The 12541-nt window shown below is 41.2% G+C and overlaps 2 protein-coding genes across 5 annotated transcripts in view; both read right to left on the bottom strand.

Annotated features, from left to right (window-relative positions):
- Positions 1-252: 252 nt before the first annotated feature.
- insm1a (insulinoma-associated 1a) lies at positions 253-3549 on the bottom strand. The gene has a single exon (XM_057352639.1). The coding sequence runs from the start codon at positions 2395-2397 to the stop codon at positions 1126-1128; it is 1272 nt and encodes a 423-aa protein (XP_057208622.1). The 5' UTR covers positions 2398-3549; the 3' UTR covers positions 253-1125.
- Positions 3550-3651: 102 nt separating this feature from the next.
- The window catches only part of cfap61 (cilia and flagella associated protein 61), a 24597-nt gene continuing 15707 nt past the window's right edge, over positions 3652-12541 (bottom strand). For 3 of the 4 annotated variants that reach the window (XM_057352635.1, XM_057352634.1, XM_057352636.1), the window contains 9 exons: positions 10858-10947; positions 10238-10406; positions 10002-10161; positions 7370-7662; positions 6449-6776; positions 5821-5903; positions 5507-5712; positions 4409-4505; positions 3652-4332 (listed from right to left, as the gene is read on the bottom strand). In XM_057352635.1, coding sequence (XP_057208618.1) covers positions 4135-4332; positions 4409-4505; positions 5507-5712; positions 5821-5903; positions 6449-6776; positions 7370-7662; positions 10002-10161; positions 10238-10406; positions 10858-10947 — 1624 coding nt within the window. In that variant the 3' untranslated portion in view covers positions 3652-4134. The remainder of the gene's footprint in view (positions 4333-4408; positions 4506-5506; positions 5713-5820; positions 5904-6448; positions 6777-7369; positions 7663-10001; positions 10162-10237; positions 10407-10857; positions 10948-12541) is intronic. The other variant, XM_057352637.1, reaches the window with a different exon arrangement.

Here is a 12541-nt window from a genome sequence, read left to right as displayed (position 1 = left end):
TTTTCAAAATAAAAGAAGTATAACATGTCACACATTAACATTTGCTCTGGCTGTTTACTCATTTGGAAAACAATTGGAAATGTTTAAATTGTTAATAAATTGAGCTTGTTGCTGATTCTATAAAAGTTGTTGTATTAAAATAAACAACAGCATCTGTGTTTTTGTCTCAGAAGCAACATTGTGTTGTTGTTTCCCATGTGTTTGTAATGTCAGATGATGTTAGTAAAACCACATTCAGACTGATGTAGATTGACATGTTTTATTAAGTGCAGATGTATCTCAGTACAGAATCCAGCTGATGTATTTCCATGACATCACAGTGTTTGGGTTTCCACATGACAGAACACACACACATTTTTCTGAACTGCCGGAATTTCACATTACGAGTGGATCCCATTGAAACTTTTTGGAATGTTTATTATTATTATTATTAGTAGTAGTAGTAGTAGTAGGTATTTTTGGACAAATAGCAGAACTGCAGAAACACACAAGCGCCGAAAACATCATTAACAAAACATAAACAATAAATAAATAAACGATTGTACCTAATGCAAAGTGAATTTGACGCGGACAAGGTCTTTCAATCGATAAATGAAACATTTGGCTGTCGAGACAAATTAGAAAATCAATCACAAATCAATGAATGGCAAACGAATAATTTAAATAAAATATTTGAAATAAATAAATAATACGATAAATAATCACAAAGATATACACACATCAACAATAATAATAATAGTAGTAGCAATATAAATGTTATTATTACAAGCAACCCCTCCAACATGTACATGATTAAGGCAGTTTTACAGCATCTATTCAAGGCATTTCTGGCTACACTAACGGGAGAAAAGCTACAGTCAAATCCCCACATCTTCACAAGCTCTATTAAAGCTAGAAAGTGATGAAAATATATGTACAGCCTGTGAATTCAAGGCATGTTCTAAGACTCTTAGGTCTAAAAGCTAAAAGCACTTGTGCAGAGATCCTAGAAAAATAATGGAACAGTCTAAACGCGTCGAACCTCCAGATGAACTACCTCACGTGTGGAAATAGCAGGATCCTCTAGTTTAACAGTCTCTCGTTGCGCTTCCGAGTTCATGCTGTGGATTAAGGCACATGCAGCTTTCAGCAGGCCGGACGCACGGGCATCTGGAGGAGAATCACCTGCCTGTTCTCCGACGGATGACACTTGTTGATGTGTCTCGTAAGTCCAGGCGAGCTGTAGAACATGGCCGGGCAGTATTTGCAGGGGTACACCTGCGCGGAGTGATGCAGGCGGATGTGTCTCTCCTGGTTGGCTCTGCTGGGGAAGCTCTCCCCGCACACCGGACACAGGTGGCACTCGGACGCGCTCAGGTTCAAAGGTACTTGGCTTTTGTCTGGTGCTGGGAAGCCGTCGTGAACGTCGTGATGGGCCATCACGTGCTTTTTCAAGTACGCCTGGCGTTTGAACTTCTTCCCGCAGTGTTGGCAATCGTAGAGGCCGTCCTCGGAGCCCGATTCGGAAAGTCCGGGGCTGGGAGTGTCCCTGTCGCTGGCCGTCTCTTTCGGCTCCTCGCTTTTGACGGACGCGGGCGTCTTATTGCTCTCCGGGTTGGTGCCCGTCGGGTTTTGCTGCTTGGGTTTGTGCCAGCGCCGGTGTGACGCCAGATTCGCCGGGCAGCTGAAGAGCTTGTCACATTCTGGGCACCTGTACTCGATTCGGACGATCCTGGAGCACTTGTGCTGAGCCAGAGAGAAGGGGTCAGCGTACGCCTCTCTGCACAACTGACAGATGAACTCGCCCAGCGGCTTGTCGCCGGCTGTCGACTGAGATCTGGGTTTCTGTTCCAACGGACCCTCTTTGATTTTCAAGCCCAGCACTGGAGAGGTGGTCATCTCGTCCTCAAACTGCAATTTCCTCATGGCTTTGGCTTTCTTGGATGCCGGTTTGCCTTTGCGCTCGCTATCCGACGAGGATCTTTTGGTGGCTAATGGGACCGGGTTGCTGGTACCGGTTCGGTTGCTGTTGCTGGTGCCTATTTTTAGATCCACGGGAGCGAACGGGGCGTGATCCGAGCCATTGGGCACAGCTGGGAAGGATTCCGCTGAAATGGGCGAGCCCAGATTGAACCGCCTCTCCAAACACGCCCTCTCGTGCTCTCTGCTCACGGGACGCGTCGGGCTGTACATGGACCTGTACACCGTCTCCGGGTTCCCAAACTGCACCGGTTTGACTTCCTGCGAGATGCTCAGGGCGCCCGCATCCGTGCGCGGCGATGCTGGGCTGTGCGTAGGCGGTGCGCTGGCATCCTGCGCGGCTGGAAACGCTCCCTGCGCTTCATCCTCATCCGCACGGACCCGGTACGAAACAGGTATCGCTTTCTTATTTCTCTTCACTAAAAATCCTCTAGGCATCCTCGCCAACTGAAAGGCACTTTAGATGAGCTTGGATCAGAGGCACGCGCGGTGCTGTATTTGGATGCGTTTGGTGATCTTTCAATCACAGAGACATAGCAGCACTCTTTTTAAGCCGAAAGGATGACATTGTTCTCGCCCCTTGCTGCCTCATCCAATCAGATGGAGTTGGAATCCCTACGGATTTGGAAATGGGAGGGTCTGCGTTGGAAATGTAGCGGAGGGGGGATTTGCAGATTGCTCAGCAGATGTACCTGAGCTTTATTATATTAGGGCGCTTTGGGCACACGCTGGTTCCTCCTCTTTTCACGCTCTGATGCGTCCCGTCAATGCACACGTGCCCTGCCTTTGTAAGCATCCTAAAGGGGCTTCTTCACTCTCAGACCATCAGAATTTGAAATTAAAACGGCAACAAAGAAGTCCCGAAATGTGTCACACACACCACGTCCAGTTTTTAAAGAAGCCGTGCGCAATTTAAGCACAACGCGTTTTAAGCTGTTTGCGCACAAAAAAATGGTGGCGAGGTGCGTGCGTAATTTGTCTCCAAACTAATTGATTGTATAAATCAGACGCCTACAGGCTTAGTGCATGCGCGACAGTTGAATGCTGGACGTATTAATCACTCATTGCGCGCATACATAATTCATAAAAAGAGGCTCCTCTCGTTTGCATTACAAAAGACACGCTTGTGCAGGACGTGGAGACAGACGCGTGCGCGGACAAAGCGCAGCATCCGCCGAGCATCCTTCTGTTCAAACGCGCATCTTCGACGCCATCGGGCTGTGTCCGTGCCATCATTGTTGCGCTCATATGTGGTGATGTCATTCCAATGCAACAGTCTCGTCATATTGGAATTTCTCCAAATCTCCCTCTGAATAATCCCCCAGATAGTGAGTTGATGATTTGGCAGATTTAGAAAAAAGCGTTTGCTGTACCCGACCTTTTATGTTTTACAACATTATTTTATTTCAACATACGGCGCAGAAGCAAAGCGACAAATGTGTTTTGGAATTGTGTAACCAATTTATGCAAACGCATTTGTTGCATCTGACCATTCATGATGCACATTCTATCTTGTGCAATCATTGTATTTGATATACTTTTACATACAAATAACAAAGTATAACAAGATCACAAATGATTAAATCTCAATAAGTGCTCATATACTTTGATAGCTATAAGTAATGTAATTTAAAATACATTTCACACAATACTTGCTGTATCTGACCATGTTTGTGCACATTTATACAATAAAATTCACTAATGTAGGACAAAATAACGAAAACAGAAAACAATAATCATAACAATTATTGTTGTTGCATTTTGTCCAACAGAACTAAAGTAATGGAGTAAAACACATTAGTGTTGTATGATGTTGGATCATGCGTCTGTTTTTCTGCCCCACCTTCATTATCATACAGCTGCTGCTGGCTCAGATTTACCCTCATTCTGCCCTTATCTGCCCCGCCGCACCAATGAGCCCCGCTGCGCTCTACATCTCTGCATAATATATAACCGAATACTGCTTAGCACATACATGAAACATTCAACAACAGACAGATGTTTAATGAACGTCACTCATTACACACCAAAGATTTGCATGAGACAATGTTAATCTGCTTTATTTATTTGCTCAAATTGCCCCACCCCCAAACATATGTGCAATAAATGTAAAACTGAAGGAAATTAAAGATATAAAGAAGTGATTGATTACTCCTAACTGTGATGTTATCATGATTACAGCAGTCCCGGCCGGGCGTACATAGTGAGATGATATCTGTTATATTTCAGATAATCCAGAACGGTCGTCTTCAAAGCAGAACAAGTCTGGCTTTTCCCAAACATCTCGCTGAGATTCATCAGATGGCCTGTCTCTGTTTTATCCCCCACCATCTTCTGAAGAACCTCGTGCATTGACACCGAACCATTATCGCCCTGAGAAAACACAAGACGCATCAATAAAAAAAATCCCAAACCGTTCTCAAAACATTGGAAGCGTGTCGCTGCTGACCTCCACTTTGCCTGAATCCATGATTTGGCGAACTTCTTGCTCAAAGTCGGTAAAGCGGTCGTGAAACAGTGCCAAGCACCAATTCTCTCTGAAATAGCTGAAAAACATGTAAAGGGGCGTTTTTGGTATTAACGTAACAATTCACCCAAAACTCGAATCTCTGTCATCCACATTGACTTCATCTTTACTTGCCAGGCCTGTATGCTGTTATTTATTTCAGAAACCTTTTAACAAATCTTTGCACACAATCAGGTTCCTAAATACAACATTGTAAAAATGGAACTAGGAATCTCTTGGACTGGAAACCATATCTGAACATTTATCGTTTACACTAAAAATAAACAAAGACATCACTTTCATTTTGTCCACTCGGCACACACGTCTAATATACAGCATCACGGCCAATCAATTATGTTTATGGGTCTTGATGTTCAGTCCTTCTCCATAATGACACTGAGTGCCGGTCTCATGACAAAAGAGAGGTGCAGAATCCTGTTTTAATAAGAGCTGCTGGGTGGCTTAACTATTGTGTCCTGGTGCTGCGGCAAAGCGGATTGCACACCTGCATAAACAGATTAGTAGCACCGAATAATGATTGTGGTGGTGAGAGGTCAGCGATGTTAAAATCCCGGAGCAGAGGTCAAGCTGTCAGAAACACATCTTCATGTGCACAGATCTGATTTGGACCGTCATAAATAATCCTGCCTGCGCATAATTAAACACTTGTGGTCGTTCTGTGTTTAGTGACTTAAATATAACACATATCAATCAAAAAAAACTTTTCTGTCTGCAAAACTTAATTTGTTTTTCAATTTCTTTTGCTTTAGTGTGAAAAAGGCGAAGTTCACCCAAAAAGAAAAATCTTTTTTTTTATAATTTATTCACCCTCACCTGTACGACTTTCCTTCTGTTGCAGAACACTAAAGAAGATATTTTGAAGAACCGCACTGAACACAAAACCGCTGAGACATTTCTCAAAATATCTTCTTTTGTGGTCCACACAAGAAAGAGTCGCATACAGATTTCGAACCACATGAGGGTGAATGATATCAATCCTGTGTGTTCAAAGGCTAAACGCATTATCTGAGTTTTTATAACCTGTACAAGTCCTGGACTAAACCCTCGTGGTATCTGGAGCGGAGGTGATTGAGCAGCATCTGGTGTTTGCCGTGGAGACACCGGAGGTTGGAGATGGGAAGAGGATTCTTGGAGAGGCACGTGATGGTCTCCACCAGGTCATGCTGGTTGAGATGCAGGCAAAAGTAGTTCCCTGTTTCTGTGCGGCCTGTCACAATATCACAACCCTACAAGACCAAATCATTCAAACTTTTGTAAGTTTTCAGTTAGAGGAAGATATGGCCTAAATGTTGATTTGTGCTATAATGTGATGCTAAGATTTGCTCTCTGGTTACATGTTGATCTGGTGACGCTCGGGTGTTGTTGGCAGTCGGTTTCGTGACATGGAGGTAATTGTAGCTGCCTGGTAACCTTCCACCTGTGAATGAAAGATTTACAAAAAATTCATCTTATATCTAAGCCCATTAGAAAGATAAGATCTCTTTAATATCTCAATACTTTTTCCTAGAAATTAATAAAAGTAAATAGAGTAAATGGAAACATTTGCTTAAGTCTCATCTGCGTCTCAGATATTTGCCCTCATAAAAAAAGAGAGTCAGAAATCTACTGCAATGATGCTTACAATAAAACAACTCCATCAAATCTCCTGGGCCATGAAAGAGCTATAAAAGTTTCCTCTGGGCACATATGTGAATATAAATCTGATTTCAGACACATTCTTCCTGTGTAACAGATGGTCCTTTCTGTTAAAATCACTTAACCCGTTAGATTAGATTATGTAGATTTACTGTCAATGGTTTTGCGTCACTCTGAGTTAGACAAAAGGGTCTTTTCTTCAATGTAACTAAACAGGATTTTTCCACCCAATTATTCCCCACCAGGTGATAACCGTAAGTCTAATAAAGGCATATTGCTTATAAATGTCTCCTCACACTCATTATCTTATAAAAGAGATTTGGAGACCTTGCATTTTGGCTTGATTGTAGACTGGAATCAGGTGCTTCTGGTGTTCCGATGGGTTCACGGGACACTCCACAGTCGGGTCGAACAACGGAAGCAGAACAGATGCCAAACTATGACCCACTTCCTTGGAATTAAAGCTGCCACCGGTCCATTGGTCGGCATGGTAACGGCGGGAGTATTTAGTTAAGGGTCCGGCAGCGTATATGGAGGGGTCATTGGTACGGAAAGTACGATCAATGACCAGACGGCCATCAAACACTAAACAGGCATCATTGATAGCACGGAAGGCATCGCGGTCAACTGTTTCACCAGAGAAGTTAAAGAGCACCTGTAAAAACACAAGCTTGAGTCATATGACCTGTACGTTTGCTAAAAGAAAATTTAGTATAATATTTCTGTTTGAAATCAACAATAAAATATCAGCCGATGTATTATTTGAAAAACTAAACCAAAATTATAAATAAAATCAGTTGGGGCAGTAAAATTATTAACTGAAAATTAATAAAAACTAAACTAAAACTAAAACTGAAATAAAAAATAAATTAAACTTGTGAAGCAATATAAGAAGAAAAAAAGACAAACGGAAACAAACAAAATGAAATTTGCTAAAAAAAATACCAAAATGACCATTAAAAAGATAACAGCAAATTCAAACATTGATCAAATTACAACAAAATTGAAAACACACCACAACACAGACTAGTTTTGTTGAGCAAGATCACAATTTTTCAAACAACGATTTTGCTAGATTCATGTTAAAGGGATCACATCATGACCATGAGCACATGCAGTAAATGAACTAAGAAAACCTTACATCCCTACAAATAAATTTACTAAAATAATCCAGAAAAAATATGATGGTTTTCAGTAAGAGTGTGTTCTTGTTTAGTTTGTTGTGTTATCTGTAGTTTTTTCACTCACTGCACACTCGAGCCGGATGGGCGGGCCAGCTGTGGTGAAGGACACACATGTTATTGGATCCGGGTGCTGTCCATCATTAATTTGAGCCAATAGGCAGTTGTGATGGACGTGGACGTTCTCCTCCTCCAGAGCCTGATTGACTGCCAGCTCCACAGCACTGTCATGAAAACAGGATGATGGGGTGTCATCGGGGGGGTGGACTATATGAACACGCCCGCCACCTACACCCAGACGCATGAGCGTCTCCACACATGTGTACACGTCTATGACGCTTCCATAAACCACTGCATCACCTGAAGACACACACACACACAACTAGCAGTCAACATCATATTTCTAGATCTAGATCTAGTAGACAAGCACTTTTTTACACTATTTATTGTTAGATTTTTAAAAGAAAGAAAAACAGTGACGAACGTAAAGGATGACTATGGTTTATGACAACCCCCCCCCAACAAATCAACTTACATTCCGCCCAATAAAGAGCAGTTTGGCTCAATAGTAAAATAAACGTAAGGCCATTATCATCACACAGGGAGAGAAAAGCAATTTATTAAAGCCTTCGCAGAGATAATCTCATGAAACTGAGAAGGGTCACTTAGCAACCCAGAGAAAGTCCCATTAGAGCAGAAGAAGAGAAAGAGCCACGGACACTGAAGGAAGCAAGAGATGCTTCGGATGTTCTTTCACCGCTCACACCCACCCGACAGCTCTGGACTGATCTAATAGAGATCTGTTGTGTAGGAAGAGCTTTGATGTTTCGATTAGGATGAAAACTAATCAGGCAGAGCTCACGTAACACACACTCAATTACACACATTCATACCTAATGTTATTAAAATAACGAGTTTTAGCATTACTTGTGAACATTAATACTGTACTACAGAACTGTGTGTGTAAAGGGATGTTTTTGTAATTGTAACATGACATAATATAAAATGTTAAATAGAATTTGCAATGTTTAGAAAATGCATCACATGTGCGCTTAAGTTGATATTGAATCTGTAATAAAATACTATTTTATTATCTGATGGCACATAGTAAATGTACAGTAGGGGCCAAAACCAATGTCCAAAATTGACATCTTTGCTCCTTCTTTAAACATAAAAATATATTAAAGATTGTGTGTGGTGTGTAGTTGCGTTTTGAGCGTAAAATGAAGCTCAGCTTTGGAACAATTTAATGAGGCATGACCAAAAATGACACACAACACATCGCCAACTTGGATTGATAAGGTTCTGCACTCTGAGCAGGTTTGAGATATTGAGCTTTGTAGACTTTTTTGTACATTTTTGTTTTCTAAAGTCCCAAAATGTACATAACGTAAAGAAAAAACACCACATGTTTTTAGCACACGGATTAAGAATATGTGAATAACACAACAAATGTCAGATAGAACCTTATAATTCCAAGATGACACCACGAGCAAAGCTTAAAAGTCAGGAGAATGATGTCTGTAGACAAAACCAAGAGATCATCAACAAAATATTCCAATAAAACTCATTGTTTGCTTTATTTCCTATTAGATTTTTGCGTTTCTATGTTGTTTTTTGGTATTTCGTGGCTGTCCTTCCAAAACCCTGTATGTCCAAATTTGCTGTTTTTCAGGAAAAGGAATAAACACTGTACTTTTTAAATGATTTAATACTGTGTTCTCAACGCACTTTTTAATACTTTTTATTGGTTAGATATCTGCAAAATGATGATTTATGGCACAAATTATGGAGATACAAGGTTACAGAAGATCAGCAGCGATATAAGAATAAAATACACATCCCTGATAATCTGTAGTTTGCCTTTTTGTCAAATAATGTTGTCCAATAAATACTTCAACTAAGTTTAGTGTTTTGTTCATTTTGTATCACATTCCGGTAACGCTTTAGATAACGGCCTGCAATGTATCATATAATTAAACAGGGTCTACAGAAATGTACTGTAGAGGTACATCATTGTTACGCTGTAAATCCTGTTTAATTATGCGGCCCATTGCGGACCGTAATCTAAACCGTTACCCACATTCTTCATATTTTGATGGTTTAGTTGAACCTGACACGTCATTAAACGCAAATCTTGACCAGCTCTCTTTTGGCCGCTGCCGTCTGTATGGAGTGTTGTTGAGCGTTCTCAGCGCTCTGTCCATGGTGCTGAAGTCCAAACATCACTCTGAACCTCTGCCAAAACTATCATGATGTCATTTGTGTTGACAACACGTTCTAAAGCAAGTCTCTCTGACCGACCCTAACACAAATTCTCATGCCACTAAATAGATATCTTTCATGTGCAGACGATACAATTAGAATTCACTATAATCGCTCTACCGCCCGCATGATTAAAGAGGCCGTAATTAGTAAACATAATAGGCTTAATCAGACCGAGCCGAGGCTCATCTCTGTCCGGGCAGATTCATTCTTAGCTCACCCTGCTAATGTACATTTTTCTGTAAATGGAGAGAGAGAGAGATGAGCTTTCACAGTAATGAGCTACTTGTTATGCGGTGACAGCTTTAGAATAACAGCGCTTTGGTAAATGAGATGAATACGTGGGAGAGGTTTGTTGTGTTATGCTCATCAACTTATATTATTATAAAAAAAGATGTTTAAAGAAAAGAAAAAGCGGCTCGCTGTAAACACACCTGTCCGGTTTAGAAAGTTGTTGCTGAGCCAGCGATGGACGCTCACACAGTCGTGTTGGTCATTGAGGGAGAAAAGGTTGGACGCGACGGGTTGTGAATACGGTGGATTCTGAGTGCCGGTGGTCCGGATGCTGGTGTCTGTACTGGTAATACTGGGCATCTGTAATGTTACACATGCAGATACATTACAAGCTCTGTTCGTACAAATAACTGTGTGCGCACGAGTGAAGTCTGACCTGACACTGAAGGCCAGCGCAGAGGATCAAACAGTCGTACTGTACTCTGTGGTTACTCGCCAGTTCCACGTGTTTGGCCTCGCGATCGATGGCCTTCATCTTATCCGTCACGACGCTGATCCAGGAACGGAAGGACAGCTGGGCGTGATCCTGAGAGCTGTAGCAGTGACTGTAGAGAGACAGATCCACACATAAAGCTTCCAGCTGAAAACCGAGCACACTTCAAGAGTGTTTGGACTGAGATTTGATGCTCTGATGTGATGTGGATTGACAGATTGAATCAGATGTGCCGGAAACCACTAACAGACGTATGAAACAGCAGCTGGATGAACTGCTCTGGCATTTTTGGATTGCAACAATAAAATATAAGTTAAAACTTTGAAAGAACGGTTGAGATTTAGTTCTTTTTCATCCGAAAAATAAATGTCATTTCTCTTTTCCACAGTGAGAAAGTGGATGGTGACACTTTTGGTGTATGATAGAAGTCTGTCATGGTGAGGAAATAAGCTACTCGACCGAGAGCTCATAGAGCAGAAGATTTCTCGCAACACCACCACAAATCTCTCTCTCTCTCTCTCTCTCTCTCTCTGAATGCCTCTCGTCTGTAATGCGTCTCTCACCTTGTAGCCAGAAATCTCATGTCAGGAGCGGCGTGATCTGGAAGGCCGTGAGTGGAGATGAGGGTGAGATTGTTGAATCTGAGATGAGGACTGAAAATAAAAGAAGGAAACCGAAGAACTGAAATATTTCAGGGATCATTTGAGAAACCTAGTGTAACACATGTGTCATGTTTTATAGAAATCCAATTCATGCTCATTTTACTTTATATCATCTTCACCGATATTGTGCACTTGTTACACAACACTGGCTTTCTTAGCACATTTCTCAAATACATATATTAAATAATGAAATAAAAATACATACAATGGTTAAAATAACAATACACACATGGTTAAACCACCTGCACATAGACCGTAAAACACACACACACACACACACTCATTCTCATGCGCACGCACACACACACACACACACACACACACACACACACACACACACACACACACACACACACACACACACACACACACACACACACACCAGAGTTATTTGTAGTTTTATTAATGTTTTTAATTAGCTTTCATTTTACTTAAATTTATAGCAATTTTGTTATATTTAATATTATAATTTTGTTAATTGGTTAATTTTTTTATGTTGCTATTTAAGATTCATTTATTTTTATTATTTTAGTGCCTTAAATTAATTTTATTTTAAGATTTTCCAATAATTTGTAGGACAATCTTTATTTTATTTCAATAAAAAGAACGTTTTAATTTTAGTAAACTAAAATAACCTTGGCACACGCACGCATGCACGCACACACAAATATACATGCTCATAAACACAGACACACACATTCCATAGACTTCGGTTGTTTTTATACACATCTATACTATTACCTAACCATAACCCTAAAAAATATATATATTTTTAAACTACAATTGTATAGTGTTTCTTCTGAGGACTTCCCCAAATGGAGGTTGTGCTCAGATTTGGTACACTTTTGGGTCTCCAAAATATTTTTGAAATGGGAGAGACTCATACACTCACCACGAGCATCACATCATTGTCCCTTCAACATCTGATAACATTTATATTTTGAGAACAGATAACAATCACCGTGGATCTATATTCTCAATACATATTTGGCCATCAGATGCCACAGGTCTATAAAATCTGCTTCAGCTGTGCTTTAGAGCAGGACACACCCCGTGTGCACAGATCTGCTCCATTTTGGGTAATGAGGCTATTTTTCCTACATTTTTTTGTTCCTTTTTTTCAGTTGAGAAATGAATGCCACTGAATGACGGGTGCACAGTAACAAAAGCACGCGGGGTGTGTGGGGTTATTCCGCAAACACTCGACGGACAGATGCTGAAATCCCTTAATTTCCACCGCTACGCCGGCCCGCGTTAAAGCGCTTTCTTCTCCGACCATCACAGTAAAAGCTTTTCCTTTTGTTTTGTCTTTTTTCCCCTCTTGTTTTGTTTCCTGTGTGTAGTGGTCTCTCGCCCTCCGCCTCCCTCCCCCCGTCCCCTCAGGAGTGTAAAAGGTCTCTTGTCATGTAAATGACCTGTTTTGTATGTGCTAGAAAGACATGATCTCTATCTGTGGCGGTTGAGGTCTGCGGACCGTCACCGTTGATCAGACGGAGGCACAACGGACACGCAGACGCAGATCTGGATTCTAGCGCTCTAAGCCATGCAGACAGACCGAGCTGTGCGTTTCTTCTTCATTTGACAT

This window comes from Triplophysa rosa, linkage group LG15 (assembly GCF_024868665.1).
Source record: "Triplophysa rosa linkage group LG15, Trosa_1v2, whole genome shotgun sequence".
In the NCBI taxonomy this organism is placed as follows: Eukaryota; Metazoa; Chordata; class Actinopteri; order Cypriniformes; family Nemacheilidae; genus Triplophysa; species Triplophysa rosa.
This window is presented reverse-complemented; position numbering and strand designations above follow the sequence as displayed.

What these genes read in the sequence shown, in the direction of transcription:
- insm1a (XM_057352639.1), bottom strand. Translation starts at nt 2,397, where the DNA reads ATGCCTAGAGGATTTTTAGTGAAGAGAAATAAGAAAGCGATACCTGTT.